Source organism: Mixophyes fleayi, chromosome 1 (assembly GCF_038048845.1).
Source record: "Mixophyes fleayi isolate aMixFle1 chromosome 1, aMixFle1.hap1, whole genome shotgun sequence".
NCBI lineage: Eukaryota > Metazoa > Chordata > Amphibia > Anura > Limnodynastidae > Mixophyes > Mixophyes fleayi.
The window spans coordinates 357,436,157-357,460,393 of NC_134402.1; the positions used below are offsets into that span (position 1 = coordinate 357,436,157).

Genomic DNA, 24,237 nt, shown 5'->3' on the forward strand with positions numbered 1-24,237 from the left:
TTACAAAAACAACAAAACTTAATAAAAACAGTAAGAGAGAGGGCCCTGCTCATGATAGCTTACATTCTAGAGGAGAGGACGCAGAAAGAGTGAGCAGCTGAGTAGGTGCAGAAGTTGGACTGTGAAGGTGGCAGAGTTAGGATGAGGGCTGGTATGCTTGAATGAAGAGGTGAGTTTTTAGGTTTGATGTTTTGATGTCATGGAGACTCATGTACAGTCATAGCCAAAAGTCTGCTGCCTCAGTTTTTATGATGGCATTTCACATATACTCAGAATGTCATGAAGTGATCAGATGAATTGCAATTAATTTCAAACTCCCTATTTGCCATGACAATGAACTTTATCCCAGAAACAACATTTCCACTGCAATTAAGCCATAAAAGGACCAGCTGACATTAGGTCAGTGATTGTTTAGTTATCACTGGTGAGAGTGTTGACAAGGACAAGGCTGGAGATCACTTTGTCATGCTGATTAAGTTAGAATAACCGACTGGAAGCTTTAAAAGGAGGGTGGTGCTTAAAATCATTGTTCTTCCTCTGTTAAGCATGGTTATCTGCAAGGAAACAAGTGCAGTCATCATTGCTTTGCACAAAAAGGGCTTCACAGGCAAGGATATTGCTGCTAGTAAGATTGCACCAATTATTGGATTATCAAGAACTTCAAGGAGAGAGGTTCAATAGTTGTGAAGAAAGCTTCAGGGCGCCCAAGAACTTCCAGAAAGTGCCAGGACCATCTCCTAAAGTTGATTCAGCTGTGGGATCGGGGCACCACCAGTGCAGAGCTTGCTCAGGGATGGCAGCAGGCAGGTTTGAGTGCATCTGCATGCACAGTGAGGTGAAGACTTTTGCAGGATGGTCTGGTGTCAAGAAGGCCAGCAAAGAAGCCATTTCTCTCCAGACAAAACATCAGGGACAGACTGATATTCTGCAAAAGGTCCGGAGATTGGACTGTTGAAGACTGGGGTAAAGTCATTTTCTCTGATGAATCCCCTTTCAGATTGTTTGGGGCATCTGGAAAAATGCTTGTCCAGAGAAGGAAAGGTGAGCGCTACCATCAGTCAGTGTCATGCCAACAGTAAAGCATCCTGAGACCATTCACATGTGGTGTTACTTCTCAGCCAAGGGAGTGGGCTCACTCACAATTTTGCCTAAGAACACAGCTATGAATAAAGAATGGTACCAAAACATCCTCCAAGAGCAACTTCTCCCAACCATCCAAGAACAGTTTGGTGATTTTGCCATAAGGCAAAAGTGATAACTCAGTGGCTCAGAGATCAAAACATTAAAATTTTGGGTCCACGACCAGGAAACTTCCCAGACCTTAATCCCATTGAGAACTTGTGGTCAATCCTCAAGAGGCGGGTTGGACAAACAAAAACCCACAAATTCTGACAAACTTCAAGCATTTATTAGGCAAGAGTGGGCGGCCCTCAGTCAGTATGTAGCCCAGAAGTTCATTGACAGCATGCCAAGGTGAATTGCATAGGTTATCAAATAGAAGGGTCCACACTGCAAATATTGACTCTTTGCATAAACTTAATGTAATTGTCAATAAACGCCTTTGGCAGTTATGAAATGCTTGAAATTTTCCTTCAGTATACCATAGCAACATGTGAAAAAATTTTTGTGAAAACCAATATTAATGTCATTCTCAAAACTTTTGGGCATGACTGTATAGTCTAATTGGGCTTGGGAGTGCATTCAACAGGATGGGAGGAATGCAAAAGAAATCCTGAAGGTGGCAGGGGTAAGAGGTAATCAGTTGGGAGGTGAGGCAATATTCATTGGCAGAGTGGAGATGAGTGTGTAGAAATTAGGTTGGAGATGTAAGGTGGAGAGGTGAGGTTGAGGGCTTTGTAGGAGAGGGTGAAGAATTTTAACTAGATTCTACAGGCTGTAAGGAGCCAGTGTAGGGAGTGACAGTGAGGTAGCAGAGATACAGTGGCGAGAAAGGAAAATGAGACAGGCAACAACTTTGAGGACAGATTGAGTGGGGAGAGATGGGTATAAGGGAGGCCAAAGAGAAGAAGGTTACAGTAATCTAGGCGAGAAATAACAAGATAGTGGATGATAGTTTTAGATGCTTTCAATTTGAAACAAGGTCTGATTATGGAGATATTATGAAGGTGAAAGTGGAGGGATGTGGAGGTTGAAGGACAGGAGGAGTCAAGGATAACATCCAGGCAGCAGACTTGAGGGACAGAGGAGAGGGTGGCATTGACAATGGAAACGAAGAGGGGGTAGGGTGAGAGGACCTTGGAAGATGGGAAGACAATGATTTCTGTTTTCGTTCAGTTTGAGAAAGTGCTGAGATATCCAAGAAGAGATGGCTGACAGACAGCAGGTGATGTGAGAGAGGACAGAATGGAAGAGGTTGGGGAGGAGAGGTAAATTTGGACATCTTAGTCATTTTGTGCCATATGACTGCTGACATACAGTTAATTGCACATTGCTAAGATATTGCTTTTCTGAAGACTTTCCATCCTTATTAAGGTTTGTGAGACAGAGATGTCACCTTAATTCAACCGATCGGTGTGTGTTATGCTTTATACAGAAACAAGTGATGGCAATATGTTATTAACTAATGTTAATGTAAGCATTTCAGAAGCAGGTATTTAAAACCCACCACACATCACCAGCCATTTTAAATCACAGCCTCAAACCACCATATAGTAAATGCGGCGGTTTGGACCACTAAACGTGTTGCGGTTTAAAACCTTAGTAAATCTAGCTCCATCACTGTCATTTGACAGGTAAATTGTGAATAACTAACCTACCATAGCAACATCTATAGCCAATTAACCACAGTGTGAAATGCACTATGTTTCCATTGTTACAGAAGTTTTTTAAGACAGGTCAGTTATTAACAATCTGTCAAATGACAGCAACAGTTTTTTTTTGTATGTTTTTAGTTTTCAAAAGACGATTTCAGGCAGAATTCCTGTTTCAAGAATCAGGAATTATTCAGTAATTGATGTAACCTGTATAAAGATTGTTAGGCAACAACATTTTTTATTTGAGTTACACTTTAATAGTAAGATTGAAAAAAAGACAAATGCAACTCAGCTTCAGCCTTTTGTAAGTTCAGGCTGTGTTTGTCTAGCAGAAAATTAACCAAAACACTAGCAAGACAGCTGTCAATTTATTTTTATGCTATGAAAAATTCCTTTCGGACTCCATGACAATGGATATATTATAACCTACACAGTCCACAAAATACACAGAGGGGACAATTTGTCTTTCTGTATAATGTAATACCACATTTATCTCCATTTCAGATTTGCTGTTACCTTCTTTAGACAGGTTCCCAATATTTCAAATGTAAGCTAATAATCACTTGTGCACAGATAAGACTGTCTGCATCACAGGCTTCTATGCTCTTTTATGCTTCAAAGAAATTTTACTAGCCTTTGAGTGCTGCTCTCCAGCTTACTATCTACTAGTATTCCTAAATCCTTTTTCCCGTCACTGATTTACCCAATTGTTTCCTATTTCATGTGTAAGTAGCATGCTTGTTACCAAGGGTAAGATGCATAACATCTATATTTATCTACATTTAACTTAGTTTGCTATTTCCCTGCCCAACTTCACAATTTGTCAAAATTTTTCTGTATTAATAACCCTACATGATTTCAGGTCAAATGTGGACATTTAACTTTCTATGCCATCTACATGCTACATAATGAAAATATTAAATAGGCCATGGCCCAATACTGATCCCTGTGGCACTCACAACAGTAACCCCATCTGAATGTGTCCCATCTATATAGATCTTCTGATTTCTATCTACAAGAAAATTGTCTATCTATGTACCATAAATACTTTATTTCTCTTGGCCTTTTATTTTCATACTTATTTACTAACCAGGTATGTAAACAAGTATCAAATAATACTTTGGGCATTTCCTACATCTTCATTTTAATATATTACTAACTAATATACTTCTATTACTAATATACTACTAAATAGTAAGCATTCAGATTCATTCAAATATTTTATCCACAACTGATGTTAGGCTCACTAGTCTATTGCTGACGTTGTTGTTTTTTAGCATTAAGCCTGTCATTTCATATATACCTTGTTATAATGTAGTTCTTTAGTATGATAAATATTGGTATATCCAATTTTCAACCTAACTCCCTAACATGTGGGTGGATGCTATATGAGCCAGGTGATTTGAAAAAGTCAGCCTTTGAGCAGGCGAAATGCGTCGGTTTTTGAAAAAGGATATTAGTGCATGCCTGAAATAGCAGATCTCTTTAAAGCTACAAGCTGGACAAATTATACTATCAGATAACAATTCCTTTTTCAAATGAGCTTATCAGTCCGCCTTCACCCGTACAAATAGAAGCACAGCAGATTGGGGCAATCAACATCTCCCTCGGCTGCTGGAACTTTATAGGGGAAGGATTTTCCCAAACAGCCTGGATGCCCTCTCCCTGCACCAGAAAGGTTATGAACATAAGGGGTGCACGGATGATACACGCTACCTTATTCATTATATAGAAGAACTGGATCCGAAGGTGCTATTAGCACTAATTACAGGTGCCGCTGTTTCTGGGTGAGACTACTTTATTTACACTTTTAATGGTCATCTGTTGACTGATTTTCACTGCTATTGTTATCCTTGGTTTATCCATGCATATTCAGGATTCTTTGATTATTTGTTTACAAAGTGTACTGGCCACACGCTTTGTTTCTTACAAGAACATCCGCAAGTTAGTCTCCAGATGGAGACCCTATTATACATGTTTGCCATTTAAATGTATTGTTATTTCTGCATTTGCAGACATGCACAATGCTATATACAAAGATATCCTCTTTTAGAGGTAGTTTTTAGACGAAGTCCGCCTTCTTTTATTTTAATACACTTATTTACCACGGTTGGTTTCCTTGGCGCACCTGGTTTTGTATATATAATGGCCAGGTGATTTGCTTATCTTAATTTCCTTATGGTGAAATTAACTAGGGTCAGATAATCTTTTTGCTATCATACTTCATCTCCTGTTCACTCAGATGTCCCTGGCTTTGAAGTAGGCTGGAGTAGAACAACCTGTAGCCAATCACATCATCAGAATGTTCACAGCAACACATAGTGTTTGAAGAGCTGAGTGTGATAATAGGTTGTGACCTGTTCACTCTTGAGGTTGTAGAAGTGTAATGATGTTTAACAAGAGTAAAGTTCCTTCAAGCAGCAGTTTAAATAGAGTTGAAACAGTCAGTCAGTGCCCGCAGGGAAAACAGTTGTTAAAAGGTGCACTTACAGATAAACAAATGGAGATTACACTTTTCTGGTTCTATATGAGCAATGGAACACTGAACAAAAGTAATTCAGGATAAAAGAGGATCCCAGATATCAGTAACTTGTTTCACTGTCAGCAGAATGAAGATGTGCAGATTCACAAGGGGGTGAGCTTCATAGTTACTACTTTCCTGACAGTGGGAACAGAGTTGCACGTCACAAAGGCAGTATCATAATGGGATTGGGTGTGAAGCACACCTCTATATGAAACAAACTACATGCTTCAAACTAGGGATGGGACATCGAAAGAAAACATTGGTTGTACTGATGTTTTAAACATCGGTTACAAAACATTGTGTAGCCCTAAACATTGGTTCTAGAACCAATGATAACCGATGTTTTTATATCTTTTAAGTAAACTGGCTACTTCACATATAGTACACTATTAAACTTCTATAATCATCCTTGTTCATCTAAATATAGGATTAGTGTGTGTGTGTGTGTGATATATATACACAACCACAAATGGTGCAAACATTATAAAGATGCGCACATTTTTTTTAGCAGTAAAACATGTTTTTAAGATAAAGCAAACTTATTATTAAAGGAAAAAAACCATGAACCATTAACAATAACTAGTTAAACTTTAATGGAACAGCTCATTGGCACTATTGCTCACACACAGTGCTCTTTATTTATTTATTTTTTAAACTTGATTTGTTACGGTAGCAACAGGTTAATAATTAAACATATAAATTACAAAAACTGTACATATAGTACAACATACAATGAAACTGGGAGTTTGTTGTTTTTTTGCAATATAGGAGTATACTATTGAGTTAGATAAATTTTGGGCATCACCGAGGGAAAAAAACAATTGAACATGGGAGGAGAATATTGGAAAAATTATCTGGAAATGGGGGTGTGGTGAACTCCAGTCCAGTGCACTTTTAATTTTCTCATTCACGATCTGCAAAAATAGTAAATTTGAAAGTATCTTCCCCTTTATCCTATTTCTGGTTTTACTTTTCATTTCACCAGCCTTAGAGAATAGCCATTCTGTAAGAACTGAAGTTACCACAGTTCTCAAATATTGTCTCGCTATATGTCCACCATAGGGAAGCATCGGAAAACATTGGAGGAGAAATCTATCGTGGTGAGGAGACATTGGATCCTCACAATTGCAGGTTTAAACATCGAACATCAGAACCATCTAATCGATGGTTCCGATGAAACATCAAATGATTCTCATCCCTACTTCAAACTAGTTTATACGTATTACCGCATACTCCTGGGTTAGGATAACTCTTCAAAGTCACCAAATGATCAATGTTAACTGCTACTTTGTTTACAAACAATGTACAATGACACATATATGCCCACAGACAAAATTACAATACAGGTGTAGAGTACAACAAGCTGAAAGTCCTGATAACGTGACTCCCCTGTTGCTTTGTTCACTTGCCAGGAGTTGTACAATAATAATAATAGCAAAGCAGACAGCAGGCGCGGGCTGGCAAATTTCAGCCTGGGGGCGCACAGGCGGTCGCATCACATGATACGCGATGCGGCCGCGTCATTGATGGCGCGGCCGCATCACATATCTGTGCGCCGCTGGTGATCAGGTAATATTGCATCCACAGGGGGGGGGGGGGGGGGGGGGGTCGGCCGGCCCAAACAGCGGATAGACTGAGCGGCCCAGGGCCGAAGCCCCCCTGCCCCCCTGCCCTCCGGCCCAGCCCGCCCCTGGCAGACAGCCAGTCCCTGTGTCATCTCCTTGGCTGCTATAATATTCCTGATAGAGTAGTACAGTCCTGCTCTTTGTGTAGTCCTTTTTCACTTGTTATTTTACTTGCAGTCACCATCCAACTTGTGAGTGATGAGATTAGCTGGGAACTTTCTAAACCAGTTGGCCCTGAGATGCTTCACAGTATGAAGCCTTCAATGGCAATATCAGATTACAATGATCCTATCGTTTATAGTATTCCTGAAATGTATGTATGTATATACAGTTTCATTGGCAAACTAAACATATACTCCGAACTAGTCTTATAATCTTGTATTAAACTTTGCCCTATGAAGAAAAAGTGAATGAAAATTGTGGGCCGTCATAGTGTCAAAAGGTAAACTCTGTATTGTGGGGATTTGCAACATTCCGGAGAAGGGTGTTCTCATCACTGTCATCTGCACAATTGTCCTGTGACCGGGGCTCCTTCAGAGAAAGAATAAAGATAGACTTAGTCTTACAAATCTAGACTGCATGAAGTAGATGGATAGAGAACATTAAAATATAATTGGTAAAGGAAAGAACATAAATTGTACAATACTATATATTAAATGCTTCTAAATGTTTAATTGCCGCTCTATGGAAAAACTCCTCTCCCCCCTCTCTCTCAGCCACTATTAATAAAGTTTGGTCAGTTTATAGGATGGAAAGCATCACAGCTCATCTTAAAGACAAACCAGTGAATTTCAAGAACACATGGTCTTCCTGGACGAATTACTATGAGGCTGAACCTCCCTTGACAACCGTTTGACGAATCTCCATTGCTTTGATAGGTTTCCCCATCAGGCTTATGAAGGATCACCACACATATAAGTTGTGTAAATTCCCAAATTAAATTGATCCCTATATAGCCACAAGGGTTAATGCCTCCCTTCCCTATAGTCGGTAACATAAAACAATGAGTAAAATATTCTCCTGTTCCCCTCCCCATCCCCCTAAAACCTTTCCTTTCCTTTTTGTTCGTCTCCCCCCCCCCCCTAAAAAATAAAAACAAACAACATTTTTCTTTTGCATGTACAACATACCGGATTTTAAGATAATTAATCCAAGTCTTTCTTACTATTGTGTGTAAAGTTTATTGATTTTCATATGTAAGCAATATGATTATACATTCTTTTGGTATGTTTCAAACCCATTGTTTTGTTTTGAAAAAACCCCAATAAAAATTATTTTCAAAAAAAAATAAAAAATTGTACAATACTGAATTACAGAGTATATTTATAACAATAAGTATAAAGATAGTGGAACAGATAATCCTCTCCTACAGCTGAACTACCACCATTTGCAGCCAGAGTATAGGCTGTCAATCCCTGTTGAGGTATTTGCTTATAGTACAGATACCAAGCAAAAGAAGAATCACAAATTACAGCTAAAATTTGCTACCTCAAATGACGAAAATGGCAACATGCATGTGATGAATATGTAAAACTGCAAATCACAGGTATATTACTGTATGCACTCATTCAGAAAACTATAGTTCCCATGAGTGCCTCTGAGAAGTTAAATGCAAATTGTGTCGGTCATTTTTGGGTGGACAGTCTGCAAACTATAGCCCAGGCTGCTCTCTAGAGCCAAAGAATGTACTAGAAGGCTTCAGTAGATTCTTGCAGAAAAGGGGAGGAGCCAAAAACGGACTGGCTAGAGAGAGAAGTGATGTGTGTGACTGCTGGCTGAGCTAATGACGGATCTTCCCACCAAGAGCCACTGAATGCTATAGCTGCATTGTTGCCTTGAGGGATGTTTGCAGCCAGCCCAGAAAGATGTACCTTTGCAGTATAGGAAAAGACCTAACTTGCCACTACCAGTGAGATGTCAGCAGGACTCGTATGAAGACATATAAGTTTATTTTGCTTTGCTATGTTCAAGTCATTTAAGTGAGACATCAAACTGTGTTATTAAAACCTCTGACCGGGACTGTAATATTGCTATGGAGAGGTGTTATAGCACTGGCTAAAGGAAGAGTTTGTTCCAGCCAAATCTGCTGTATTTAAAGTTATCTGCAAGCTGACTGAAACTGCCTAAAATGGATGCTGATGAGAGAATTGCCAGTTGTTTAACCCTATAGTTATTGGGAGAGAGTTGCTTAGTCCATTAGACGGATTGCTAAGTGGACACTGTCCTTTACACTGGAAATCATTTATTATGCAGAATTACTGTTGTTTACAGAGCTCAAGAGTCATGAATGAATCAAGGTGACTACTGATTTCAACCTGTACAAGTACATAAGCTTCATGTGTCAGCTGACACTTCGCTTAAACCTGTGGATTATAATTTACCCCCTTGGATTCTGTATATCATAAAGTGAACTAGAAAGCATCAAATCTGAACCAGCTGCATTACTCCTTGTTGCATCTCTACTGATTTTTGTGTGATATATTTGATCTTTATAAATGCAATAAAAGTATTGTGATTGATTTGTCTATATTATCTGCTTCCGCAGCATTTAGTGTAGTGGTCTCATTAACTTGTAGCAACCGGTTGTCTCCTAAAATCTCTATCCAGTGAAATCCATTTCACTGAAGCACAGTGCCTAAATGATGGATATATTTATTCAGTGACCTAGTGTCGTGTTAATTTAAGTTTGCATATTGTTGAACCAAGATTTCTAAAATGTTATTTATTTTGTGGCATGTTGAATAACATTGCATGTTGATGGTATAGTGCTATTACTTTTCTACACTACCGCTACTTATCTGCTGCTGTGGTAAAGCCTTATGCCACAAGCAAAGAGAATAAACCCACGAGTTTATGCAGTTTTAGCTCTGTTCCTTGTTTCATTCCAACACTACTGGGAGATACCTTCACCTCTCTACCATACCACCGAGCCTGTAGAATCCTACCTTATACTACTTTTGGGGTGCCAACCATCTGCCACGTTACAACTAGATAATTGTGTAACTCAACTGATAGATATTTCTGCAACGTAACCCCTATGCAATGTGTAACTAGATTTGCAAAGGGAAACCGATATTCCTTCCACAATCTACTATATCGTTTTGTCATTGTTGCCATAATTTAAATGCAAAATACTTGGATGTTGTTATTCTGTATAGATAGGATAACATAGCACAGATTGGATAGATATATCTTACCACGTCCTTATATAGCTTGTCTCTGTAGTGTTTTCTTTCCTCTAAACAGTAAAGTACAATTATATTACAAAGTCCAGCAGCCTAGAATAAAATAACACCAAATGTTAGGAACACTCAGTAATGTCACTGTTGGAATTGAGTTGAATCATTTTGGTAGTGCTGTAACCTGCTTCTATTTTAGTAGAACCAGCAAAGACCAAGTTATTCACAATAATATTTATCTTCAAGCACATAAGCATTGTTCCAGATAACAGACCACTGTTAAATGGACGACTTGTTCCAGAGGATGGGTATAATTCTTATTCCGTTTTTACTATCATTGTTCTGTTTCTGTGATTCTCTGTTCAACTCTGACTTTATTGAAACTAGGGGCTGTCACTGACAATCTGGTACCCACAATGTTGGTAAACACTGTGTATATGTATTTGCTGATAAATACATGATTGTCTTGGTAGATCTTGGAGAGTTTTCCTTGAATATTAAAGATACATTAAACTAAAAACATAAGTTAGTCCAATATGAAAAGACATCTGGGTGTAAACGTATCAAGCTGAGAGTTTTCCGGCGGGTTTGAGAAGTGGAGATGTTGCCTATAGCAACCAATCAGATTCTAACTATCATTTTGTAGAATGTTCTAAACAAATGATAGCAAGAATCTGATTGGCTTTTCAAACCCGCCGGAAAGCTCTCAGCTTGATACATTTACCCCCTGATGATGTTCTTCACAACAGGGGTGAGGTGTGTATGTAAAAATACCTTCTTTCCCAGAAAAAAATCTTAATTGATGAAAACAAACAACAAAAACAGCAGAAATGTCCAATTGATGAAGAGAATTAATTTCTTTAAAACTCACCAATGAAAGCAAAGCAAGACTTGATCCAATGTTAATCACTGTAGGAATTATTTTAAATTTACCTGCCTGGGATTAGAAAAGAATCATCTTATGGCATTGTTATTGAAGACATACCATGCAAATTGTTGTCATGCTATGAATAAATGGCTTATAAAACAGGTTGTTTGAGTTTTCTGGTCATTTTGATTTATCCTCTTTAGTTATCTCAATTACAGTAGTCTAAATTGCATTATGTAATATAGCTGACAGAAATTGTAAGTATATATTTTTACTTATTATGCTCTCCTGTGGCTGCCCACTTTACTGAACAAACAAAAGACATTGTAGCATAGACTGAATAAGGGCCCCGTGATGTAAGGTATAACAGAATCCAAATACCCTTATTTATAAGTAAAAGTTTTCAATGAAATATCAAGACCTGGTCATGAAAATCTTTGGTAAATTTAACAATGTACCTCCCCATATTGAACAGCAATGGCCATTTATGAAAGTACAATGCTCTTTATTATGGCAGCAAGTTCCTCCTGTAAATGCAATAGTTTTTAAAATTTAGTTAACGTTGAGAGCAAATTCCTGTCCATTTTCTTTCTGGCACCAATAAAAAAAGTATACAATGCACTATTCACAGGGCCTGATTATCCAATAGGCTGACTAGGCTGCAGCCTAGGGTGCAAGGTTTTTTTTTGGGGGGGGGGCAAAGTTTTGACAGGGAGATGCATAAGCTGAAATTAATTTTAAAATTATAAGGAATATTTGTTCTTCAAAGTAAAAAGAAAACATGAAAGAAAAATGTAGTAAGGTTTTAATCTTGACGTATTCCCATGGTACAGGCTGAAGGCAGTGAGTCATCCTTGGGCGGGCACTTGAGGATAAGCAATTGGCAAAAGCTCAAATGCCCCCTCCACCTTCACTGTGCAGTTCTGATATGAATAAAAACTAAAGGAGTGACAAAGATTGCCGTGAACCCTTTTAAAGAGCCAAGTAGAGCAGAGTTTCACATTGGAACATAAACATTGGTGGTGGGGGTGAAGGATGGATTTTAAATTAAGATTTTAAATTAAGAACGTTTTCTATTTTACCTGCCTCGTGTTGGCTTGGAGTAGTAGGCAAGAGGGCACTACAAGAGTATTAACCTAGGACGCCCTGTATGCTTACTTTACAATACTGGTCATAAAATCAAGCTGTGCTAAAACACGCTTGAACTCTGTAATCTTACCCTTATATGAAACAATTACAAATGGAACATACAAAAATAGGGTCAACATGGCTTTAACATTATCTTCATAGTAAAAATAACTTCAGTTTACTTACATTGCCATAAACCAAGATATTAAAACGTATTCCATACACCTTGATAAGGGTCCTTGATTCAACTCCATTATTCATGTAATATTTTGCAAACCTGAAGTGCATTAAACATTACAGATATGAGAAAATTTACAATATGTATTATTTTAGTCAAATTTAAATGTAATGCCAAAATGATCATCTTTGCACTAAAACAATTGTCTTCGAGGAAATAGGTTGGGGACATGCTACTTTCCAGAAGACCATCTGTACCAATCACAACACACACAAACACACATAACTTCTCAGCTCACATCCATTCTCTATGCTATGCCTTACTCCTCCAGCCAAACCCACAGGACACAGTCAGAAGAAACAGCACAGTGGCAGTACTACTGGCGGTGCAGCCAGTGCAAGGCCTCTGGAGGTAAGGGGGCCCACTGCCGTCGGCTGAACCGCCAGCGATGTGCTGGACCACCGCCGGATTAAGGAGAGGGTCCCCCGCTCCCGCCTCCCCCGATGGTCCGATCACCTGTTAGTTGGTCAGGTGAACCGGCCAGAGCTATTCCTCAGCACCAGGCTTCAAGATTAAGGATATGGAGCTGCTGCACGTGCGCAGCTGCAGCAGCTCCTCCAATGGACCGTCGCGGATCTCGGCGTGCAGGCTACAGAGGTGAGTCTCAGGCCACTTTGCTTTTGAAGTTTTATAAAGTTTCTAGCTTTTCATAAAGCGCGGAGTAGATTAGCAAATGCTCAACGCAGAGAGCTGTGGGTTTATCAGTGCAGACATATGGTGGGGATTACAGCGTTCTATACAGTATCTCCCAAACAAACCATTTTACAGCTAAAGCACAAACAAAACACATATATGAAGGGATTAGTGCTAGTGATCCATACTATTAGTTTGAGATGATCATATCGTTTTTTGTTAAAAGGGAAGTGATAGAGAAGTTATTACATAAATCATGGGTAGGTTTTAGTATTGTATTACTATGTTTCAAAAAGCGCACATACAACACATCTATCATACTGGGATGAGTAAGTGTGAGTGTATTTGTATCCATTTAAGTATAATCCATAGAAATGTAGTTATTTGTAACTGATTGACTATTTGTGTGTACAGGTTAAACCACTCGGTTAAGTGCCATCAATACTTACTAGCACCAAACCAAATACTTCCCTATTACTTTACTCTGTGGGAATCCAATGAAGAAGTTAGAAGCTTTTCAGATGTACTTTAGGGGAAGAAGGGCTGACACACGACACACGTAGGTCGGGCACACACATAAGTCCAACTCCAGCTCTGGCCCATGCTGTGATAAGACCAAATGTGGCTAAATTGCCAAGGTCAAGAGGAAAATGTTAATTTCTAATAAAACTTTTTATAAAGCACCAGATTATTTTGGGGATCAGACTGCTACTAAAAATTTTTCCGGTTTCCTCCCACACTTCAAAAACATACATAGAGTGAGTACTCTGTACAGTGCTGCAGAATTAGTGGTGCAATATAAATAGCTGCTGATTTTATATATATATATATATATATATATATACATACATACATACATACATACGTGCAATATATACATCGAGCCATCAAACCTTTGCGGATCTGAGGACTCAGACTGAGAGAACCAACTGTCCAGAGGAGGAAATCAGTGGATCGGAGCAGAAGCAGGAAGGGGCAGGAAGGGGCAGGAAGTGGTAAGTAGTTACAACATATATAAACACAAGTTGGAATTAATTAATGTAAAGAATGTAGTGCAAGAGTGATGGGACTTACATCAAGAGCTACCAGCAGGTCATGTTTTCAGGAATTCTGTTTGTAGAAACGGGTGGGATAATTATTCACCAAGAAAAATAGATTACCTGACCTGTGCATGATTAAAGAAATCCTGAAAACATGTACTGCTTGAAGCTCTTGAGGACTGAGTTTGAGCACCTCTGCCATAAAATATGTGAATGTATTTTTTGTGATTAAGCTAAAATTTCTTATATAGAAAAAAGTATATTGAAATCCAACTCAAAGGAACTTATCAGGTCATCAATCTATGAAACTACAGATACTTCTTGGACTATCTAACCTGAAATTATATCCACGGGATACGTTATGATCATCTTGGTTATCCAAGCGCCGAAATGAATACTTTGGAACACAGTGGGAATAATTCCAATCCAGATCACAGTTCCAGTTTATCTGGACTCCAATAACTCCGCCCTGCACCAAACACAAAGAGAAATGTCAAACAGAATATGCACAAAGACATTCAAAAGCAATAGCCTGAGGTAGACAGGTCTTTAGGTCCACAATGCAGTACAGCAAATTACCCATAACTTTTTCATGGTTCATCATGGCAGAAGCTATTGTGCAGTTAGTGATACTGAAAATAGGGACATTTTCAAGAGCAAATCTTGAAAACCTGGGACTGTCCCTGAAAACTAGAGACAATTGGCAATTATGGCATATTGTAATCAGTTATTATGGAGAATTATTCTAAATAAGTAAAAAAAAAACAGGACATGAATAGTACCATAAGGGGAAAGCTGAAATCATAACCGAAACAAATTGAAATTAGGTTAGTATCTGAACATCCAAACATGGTTTCTGAATACAATTAAAACATCAGTCTTATCATGAATATTTAGGTATATTTATAGCCTGCTAATAAAACAACCGTGGCAACACAGGGTTGTGAATCCATCAACCGTTAATTCATACTTCTTTATAAAGGTACCGCACACCGAGTGCATATATATAGCAAATCTTAAGATCTGAAAATCAAATTCACGCTTCAGCATGTAGCACTTTTCTAAATTTTATTCATACTTGCCAACTCTCCCGGAATGTCCGGGAGACTCCCGCATTTCGCGTGAGTCTCACAGACTCCCGGGAGAGTATGGCAATCTCCCACATCTGCCCACTTCCTAGTGAAGTGGGCAGAATTAGGTCCAAAACGCCGCAATTCACCGGGAATCGCGGCGTTTGGCCCTGCCCCCCTGGTGTAAAATGACGCATTTGCGTCATGATGTCACGGGGGCGGGTCCAAAATGGCGTGACTTTTGGAGCCCCGCCACCCATCACGCCCACTTCCCCCAGCAGGCTCCCGGAAGCCAACTTCAGAAAGTTGGCAAGTATGATTTTGTTCCAGTTCCATCACTAAATTCCAGTGATAGCAGTTAAAATGAATACAAAAAATAAGATCTAATCTGTATCCTTATTGGTGGGATCTCTAAAAATGTGGAGTGGTGAGAAAGGGGAAGATAAGTAAGGTCACAATATTCAAATTGTGAAATTCTTCCAAATGTTCCTAATTCACAGGACCATGGTGTCATGTCCATTATTACCATGCTGCTTGTAATGTACACAGGATTGCTCACCTTTTCTGCCATGCTCTGGAATGATTCTCCTGCCTCCTCTACTATACTGCCCAGCCGGAAAATAGGGCAGAATGGGTGGGTCACTCGATTGTATCGACAGATCCTAAGGTAACTTGCAGTAATATTAGGTAAAAGGTTTCTTCTAGAAAAATAAAACAACACAATACTGGGGATAAGATTTGGACATCCCTGTTTTCAGAATAGATCCCTAGTTTGTCATGTAACACCTCCTATACATGATCCCTTAATAACACAGTATTCCATTCCCAGATTGGGGAATTTTTTCTTTAAAAATGATTAGGATCATAACGGCTCTGGTTGTTACAAAATCTCTGTTGGAGTTGTCTGATACCTTTTACCAAGGCCTTTTTTGGCATTTATTTTACTTGTGTAGAATGTGTATTGGTGTTTTATAAATGAAGTTCTTAAAACAAAAAAAAAATTAGGATATTGCTGAATTCTCCCACTCTGTCGCCTTCACTGGCTGCCTCTCCCATAAGAAGAGGAGATGTGTAACGTGAGCTGCTGTGTTTAATAAGCACATAAGTACTGATGTGGGTAGTGTGAGTGCTGGATAGGCTTCTTGTCTACTGCAACATACACAAATATCATATGTCATTTTTTTAAATTTAAATTATATTCTGTACAAGCATACAGACAAGAGAGGGAAGGAATACCACCCCTCCCCCCCATCCTTTTCTCCTCTCAATTTATTATTTGATTAAATATTGGTACCATTGATTGCCCTTTCAACTTATCACCTTAATATATACTTGATTGACTAATTAATTAACTACTTGTCATGCTGTACAGGAAATACTGCTTCCTTCCTTATGATTCTGAATGTGACATGTTATCTAACACTGTATGTCTGTGTATTATTTGCTTGTTGTCCTCAATAAACATTATTAATAATAATAATAATAATAATAATAATAGGGGGGTGGAATGAAATTTAGATAGTTGTTGATATAATATGAATGGATTTTATTGATCAGACTTCTTGCCAGTGGTCTGTGTGTCCTGCTCCATGAGGCCAGCTGTTTTGGGAATGTCTGTTCCCTAAACCTTTCCCCTGCTACCCAGCTGGAAATTGCATAAGAGAGGTTGCACAAACTACTCACTTTGAGAAGTTAAATTTCGGATAGGATATACTATTTTTGATAAGTACTGTGAAGTTTTCAGCATCCTTGAGTACCGCGGGGCTGAAACAATAAGAAAAAATGGAAATGTATCTTTATCTTTTATTACTCAGACAGAAATATGTATTATAACTGGATTAAAGGAATACTCACTCTGGCACCTCTGTGTTACTTTCTACTGGGCACCAGGCAAAAACTTCACAGGTATTGATTGTGTCATTGTATTTCACACACTTTCCAGTAAAGACTCCTGCATAATATAGAACAATGACTGAAGTATTCATGCCCTGTTCAAAGCAAAGATATATAATTGTCTATGTCTGTCAAGTCGAAAGCAGGGATTTACTCTATCTATACCAGGCATGAGTTTAACAATTGTCTTACACTAGGCCCCTTTCTATCCTCCACCTTCGCTGCGCACTTCATGGCCAGAACCTGCATCCCTACCCACCTGTATATATTATTATACCAGTAACTGACGCTGATGAGACATTGCTAATGCTGGCAGGCATACCCAAGAACAAGGGGCTCCCTGCCATCCTAACAATTCCGTCACCTCATTCTCAGGCCTATGTGGACTTTCCACAAATCAGGGCCCAGAGGAATGTCTGTCTGGTGTTTTAGGGACTGCATGAGACCCTCATCTTTCTGTGGCCCTCATCCACTTTTATATAACATAATAAAATACTGCAGAGGGGGAATTAGCGAGCTGTGAGCTCCGGTACAGGGAAGCGGGGAGGAGGGAACTGGGGCCCACAGCTCGCTAGCTCCCCATGTAGCGGGCCCCATTATCTCCATGGGCCCCGCTGCACTGCACCTACTGCACCAAAGGTAGTTCCGCCACTGAAATACCGCCTTCACCCTTTTAAACTATTCTATGCCACAAAAAATCCTTTAATTATTTTGCAGCCAGGCTAGTTGTTCTTGTGGATTTGCTTTAAATTGGGATAGAAATGTATTAAACTACAATAGAGAACTGCAGTCATTGAAATATTAATAGTAATAAAATATATGTTACCCCATTGTTACAAGCCGCGGCGGTGCCCAGCCGCCGCGACTCCCCTACCTCCGTCCTGGCCGTCGCTATGGCGACCGGGACGTCACTTACGGGGGCTCGGCCCAGCCGTTGCCTAGGCAACGGTCGGGTAGCTGTGTATGAAAGCGCCGCGTCCCAGCAAGGGGAACTGCTGGGCGCGTGCGCACATAGATAGCCTGTGGGCTAATTAAATATGGGCAGTATTCTGGCAGAGCTAGGCTCTGATTGGTTGGGGTTAGTATTTAAGGCAGTGAGGTCTGCTACCTCATTGCCGGTTATAGCTTCTGCTTCCCAGTCTGCTGACCTGCTTGTTCCTGTTCCTGTATCCTGATACCACTACTGATTTCCCGTATATGACCCTTGGCTTTGAATTGGACTTCGCTTGTGTTTCCTGTGACCCTGATCTCTGGTCTGTTTACCGTTTGTGCTATCCGCCTGTGACCCCTGACCTCAGCTTGTTCACCGATACAGTTGTCTGCTGCCGGCCCTTGACCTCTGCGTGGACCTCACTCCTCTTGCCTGGGTTCTCCCCAGCCGGTACACACTTCACGACCCTCTGTCAGTCTGCAGCTCAGTCTGACCCCACCATCAGGGGCTCCAGTGAACACCTGATTGGCAGAGTAGATTCCGGGTTGTGTTGTGCCGGCTGGAGGGGTTCCTAACACCCATAAGGAAAAGCGCAGAAATGTTGCAGCCCCTACTGAGATTTATCCATTTACTGCCTATTCAATATAGTATATAGCAATATTACAGAAGCTTACACTGACACAGAACATTTTACACTGCTCTGTACTGAAGTTATAGGACAGGGTTTTTCCCACTATTATGTATTGAAATGGAAGTGAATTGTGTTACTTTTCTATGTTTATTTTTTTCTTTCTTCAAAAAATAATAATAAAAAAATGTGAAAGCAAACAGAGCTTACAATCTAATTTTAGAGGCTACTGTTAGTCCCATACTATGATTACTGGAAGAAAACACCTAGATCAAGGAAAATAAGCGAGGAAAAATGAGTCAAAGAAACATACAGTATCAGTTGTGTAATGAAAGTTTCCAAAGCATACCTAAATAAAGTATAAATAAGTCTGTAAACTCATACCGTTGCTGTAAGTGAACTTATACCCCGGAGGACAGTCATGGTTAGAGGTGCATATGGTTTCATTTAGCGGGAACTGCAAAGGAAGCTCCGCATTAGTATTGTTTATTTCAGTTAATATTAATTACTATGCATTCATACCACACCCACAACATGTATGTATGCACATAGTTTAATGCCTGTGTATACATAACAAAACATTGATTATTTCAAAGTCTTTTTATGCTCTGTTTTTGTCATCGATGGTTAATATAATGGATGCAGTGAGACTGTATCACTGTTGCCCCAGCAAACAATTTTTTTATTAACAAAGTTTTCCACCTTCCTTTTATGTAAAAGTAGCTCCACTTTCCCAACATTCAAATCTTGGTGTGATTCCCTAACCTGGGACCTCCACCAATTGCTGTACTCAGCAGGATCCCTGTGCTCTCTGAGTGATGGACAATCAGATTCATTAGCAGACGGGTGGCATGCATGTGACCTGGAAGATGGCGGCCTAATCTTTTCACTCCATACTTCACATGCTGAACCTGCAATAGCCTGGTGACCCAAAGAGACTTCTCCCCCTTTAAATTGCTATGGCCAGACTCACCTTGATCACCTCCATTCTTGGGTATGTCTGTCCAGTTGAAGCGGGTGCCACAAGGCCAGCTAAATCAATCTTCCTTGACAGTCTATCGGCCTACAATATGGCTGGCTTGGACATGAATGAGTTGCTGCACTCTTCCGGACAATTATGGAAGTGCTGAATTCTCCCCACTTATTAATGATACTAGGACATAAAGACCACAGATTGGATGGCATGAAGCAGCAAGTGACGACATCTTTGTGGCACAGACAGACAGACAGGGAAGTCATGAAGGATCATTTGTATTAGCCAGCACTTAAAATAGAGGATTTTGAGAATTGGTCCTTGATCCAGAACATTAGAATTCGCAGGGTGCCTGAATCAAACTAACTTGAAGAATTATTGAATGGCTTGATAGACCAGATTCATCGCATTTTGGGGCTGAAGCTGCCCAACACAGAAACTGCGCTATTTTACCATTAACAGATGAAAGAGCTAATCCAGACAGTCACAGACAAATTGGTCCTTTTTTTGTCAGATGTGGCCAGCCCTGCCCAATGATATGCCTTAAAGCCATTAACCTTGGCCGTTCTCGGGAAACAAATAATGATTTCAACCAGGGATTTACCTACAAGAACATTCAACATAAAGTCTGTAAACTAGATTGTGTCCAAGGCGCCTGAACTGCCTGGTAATTCCAGTTGAGGGACATGACCCGGCAGGAACATCCTGGACCTTATCCCAATGCTGCTACCAAGTGCACCAGAGACTCTTGTTCTAAGTCTAAAGGCACCAAGAAAAAGGCCAAAGCTTCCACTTTCACTGCTTTTAGAATGAAATAAATAAAATTCACCAATCTGGCGGCGCCTGGGACCAGACATCCTCCTCCCTGTTCCTTTCTCACCGACTGTCGGGCGTGACATCATAAAGTCCAACATTTTCAGTGAGGAGTGAAGCAGAGAGGAACCACAAGCATGAAGAAAGAAGAGAGAAGAAAAAGAGAAGAAAGAAGGACAAGTAATAGGTAATGGAATGGAGGCAGTGGGCACAGAGTAATAAAAAGGAAACTGATGAAGGGGAAACTGTGATGGAGGTCACAGTGTGATGGTGAAGCGGGTCACAGGGAAATTGTGATACAGAGAGGCACAGTTTGATGGTGAAGGGGCCCAGAGGCACAGTGTGATACAGAAGGGACAGAGTGTGATACAGAAAGGGACTGCCAGAGGCACAGTGTGATGCAGAAGGACACAGTGTGATACAGAAGGGGCACAGTGTGATACAGAAGCGGCACAGTGTGATACAGAAGGGGCGCAGTGTGATACAGAAGGGGCGCAGTGTGATACAGAAGGGGCGCAGTGTGATACAGAAGAGGCACAGTGTGATACAGAAGGGGCACAGTGTGATACAGAAGAGGCACAGTGTAATACAGAAGGAGGCCAGAGGCACAGTGTGATACAGAAGGAGCACAGTGTGATACAAGAGGGGCACAGTGTGATACAGGGGGGGCACAGTGTGATACAGGGGGGGGGGACAGTGTGATACAAAAGGGGCACAGTGTGATACAGAAGGACACAGTGTGATACAGAAGGGGCAGAGTGTGATACAGAAAGGACACAATGTGCTACAGAAGGGGCACAGTGTGATACAGAAGGGGCACAGTGTGATACAGAAGGGGCACAGTGTGATACAGAAGCGGCACAGTGTGATACAGAAGGGGCACAGTGTGATACAGAAGGGGCACAGTGTGATACAGAAGAGGCACAGTGTAATACAGAAGGAGGCCAGAGGCACAGTGTGATACAGAAGGCGCACAGTGTGATACAGAAGGACACAGTGTGATACAGAAGGGGCACAGTGTGATACAGAAGGGGCACAGTGTGATACAGAAGAGGCACAGTGTGATACAGAAGGAGGCCAGAGGCACAGTGTGATACAGAAGGCGCACTGTGTGATACAGGAGGGGCACAGTGTGATACAGGGGGGCACAGTGTGATACAGGGGGGGCACAGTGTGATACAAAAGGGGCACAGTGTGAAGCAGAAGGGGCACAGTGTGATACAGAAGGGGCACAGTGTGATACAGAAGGGGCACAGTGTGATACAGAAGGGGCACAGTGTGATACAGGAGGGACACAGTGTGATACAGGGGGGGCACAGTGTGATACAGGAGGGGCACAGTGTGATACAGGGGGCACAGTGTGATACAAAAGTGGCACAGTGTGATACAAAAGGGGCACAGTGTGATACAGAAGGACACAGTGTGATACAGAAGTGGCACAGTGTGATACAGAAGAGGCACAGTGATACAGAAGGAGGCCAGAGGCACAGTGTGATACAGGAGGGGCACAGTGTGATACAGGGGGGCACAGTGTGATACAGGGGGGGCACAGTGTGATACAAAAGGGGCACAGTGTGAAGCAGAAGGGGCACAGTGTGATACAGAAGGGGCACAGTGTGATACAGAAGGGGCACAGTGTGATACAGAAGGGGCACAGTGTGATACAGGAGGGACACAGTGTGATACAGGGGGGGCACAGTGTGATACAGGAGGGGCACAGTGTGATACAGGGGGCACAGTGTGATACAAAAGTGGCACAGTGTGATACAAAAGGGGCACAGTGTGATACAGAAGGACACAGTGTGATACAGAAGTGGCACAGTGTGATACAGAAGAGGCACAGTGATACAGAAGGAGGCCAGAGGCACAGTGTGATACAGGAGGGGCACAGTGTGATACAGGGGGGCACAGTGTGATACAGGGGGGGCACAGTGTGATACAAAAGGGGCACAGTGTGAAGCAGAAGGGGCACAGTGTGATACAGAAGGGGCACAGTGTGATACAGAAGGGGCACAGTGTGATACAGGAGGGGCACAGTGTGATACAGGGGGGCACAGTGTGATACAGGGGGGGCACAGTGTGATACAAAAGGGGCACAGTGTGATACAGAAGGACACAGTGTGATACAGAAGGGGCACAGTGTGATACAGAAGGGGCACAGTGTGATACAGAAGCGGCACAGTGTGATACAGAAGGGGCACAGTGTGATACAGAAGAGGCACAGTGTAATACAGAAGGAGGCCAGAGGCACAGTGTGATACAGAAGGAGCACAGTGTGATACAGGAGGGGCACAGTGTGATACAGGGGGGGCACAGTGTGATACAGAAGGACACAGTGTGATACAGAAGGGGCAGAGTGTGATACAGAAGGGACACAGTGTGCTACAGAAGGGGCACAGTGTGATACAGAAGGGGCACAGTGTGATACAGAAGGGGCACAGTGTGATACAGAAGCGGCACAGTGTGATACAGAAGGGGCACAGTGTGATACAGAAGAGGCACAGTGTGATACAGAAGGAGGCCAGAGGCACAGTGTGATACAGAAGGCGCACAGTGTGATACAGGAGGGGCACAGTGTGATACAGGGGGGCACAGTGTGATACAAAAGGGGCACAGTGTGATACAAAAGGGGCACAGTGTGATACAGAAGGACACAGTGTGATACAGAAGGGGCACAGTGTGATAGAGAAGAGGCACAGTGTGATACAGAAGGAGGCCAGAGGCACAGTGTGATACAGAAGGTGCACAGTGTGATACAGGAGGGGCACACTGTGATACAGGGGGGCACAGTGTGATACAGGGGGCGCACAGTGTGATACAAAAGGGGCACAGTGTGAAGCAGAAGCGGCACAGTGTGATACAGAAGCGGCACAGTGTGATACAGAAGGGGCACAGTGTGATACAGGAGGGACACAGTGTGATACAGGGGGGGCACAGTGTGATACAGGAGGGGCACAGTGTGATACAGGGGGCACAGTGTGATACAAAAGGGGCACAGTGTGATACAAAAGGGGCACAGTGTGATACAGAAGGACACAGTGTGATACAGAAGTGGCACAGTGTGATACAGAAGGGGCACAGTGTGATACAGAAGAGGCACAGTGATACAGAAGGAGGCCAGAGGCACAGTGTGATACAGGAGGGGCACAGTGTGATACAGGGGGGCACAGTTTGATACAGGGGGGGCACAGTGTGATACAAAAGGGGCACAGTGTGAAGCAGAAGGGGCACAGTGTGATATAGAAGGGGCACAGTGTGATACAGAAGGGGCACAGTGTGATACAGAAGGGGCACAGTGTGATACAGGGGGGGCACAGTGTGATACAGGGGGGGCACAGTGTGATACAAAAGGGGCGCAGTGTGATAAAGAAGGACACAGTGTGATACAAAAGGGGCACAGTGTGATACAGAAGGGGCACAGTGTGATACAGAAGGGGCACAGTGTGATACAGAAGGGGCACAGTGTGATACAGAAGAGGCACAGTGTAATACAGAAGGAGGCCAGAGGCACAGTGTGATACAGAAGGAGCACAGTGTGATACAGGAGGGGCACAGTGTGATACAGGGGGGGCACAGTGTGATACAAGGGGGGGACAGTGTGATACAGGGGGGGGGACAGTGTGATACAAAAGGGGCACAGTGTGATACAGAAGGGGCACAGTGTGATACAAAAGAGGCACAGTGTGATACAGAAGGACACAGTGTGATACAGAAGGACACAGTGTGATACAGAAGGGGCACAGTGTGATACAGAAGGGGCACAGTGTGATACAGAAGCGGCACAGTGTGATACAGAAGCGGCACAGTGTGATACAGAAGGGGCACAGTGTGATACAGAAGGGGCACAGTGTGATACAGAAGGAGGCCAGAGGCACAGTGTGATACAGGAGGGGCACAGTGTGATACAGGAGGGGCACAGT

General features: G+C 41.7%; 1 protein-coding gene across 5 annotated transcripts in view; it reads right to left on the reverse strand.

Moving 5' to 3' along the window:
* Nucleotides 1–5,867: 5,867 nt before the first annotated feature.
* LOC142095348 (P2X purinoceptor 4-like) overlaps nucleotides 5,868–24,237 on the reverse strand; it is a 52,870-nt gene continuing 34,500 nt past the window's right edge. Inside the window, exons 4-12 of one of the 5 annotated variants that reach the window (XM_075178302.1) lie at nucleotides 18,916–18,988; nucleotides 16,934–17,030; nucleotides 16,763–16,843; nucleotides 15,639–15,780; nucleotides 14,345–14,478; nucleotides 12,285–12,375; nucleotides 10,974–11,039; nucleotides 10,121–10,201; nucleotides 5,868–7,454 (exon numbers count right to left, since the gene is read on the reverse strand). In XM_075178302.1, the coding sequence (XP_075034403.1) occupies nucleotides 7,359–7,454; nucleotides 10,121–10,201; nucleotides 10,974–11,039; nucleotides 12,285–12,375; nucleotides 14,345–14,478; nucleotides 15,639–15,780; nucleotides 16,763–16,843; nucleotides 16,934–17,030; nucleotides 18,916–18,988 (861 nt within the window). In that variant the 3' untranslated portion in view covers nucleotides 5,868–7,358. Of the gene's footprint in view, nucleotides 7,455–10,120; nucleotides 10,202–10,973; nucleotides 11,040–12,282; nucleotides 13,595–14,344; nucleotides 14,479–15,638; nucleotides 15,781–16,762; nucleotides 16,844–16,933; nucleotides 17,031–18,915; nucleotides 18,989–24,237 lie in introns of those variants that run through there. The other 4 variants (XM_075178303.1, XR_012677776.1, XR_012677775.1 and 1 more) reach the window with 4 other exon arrangements.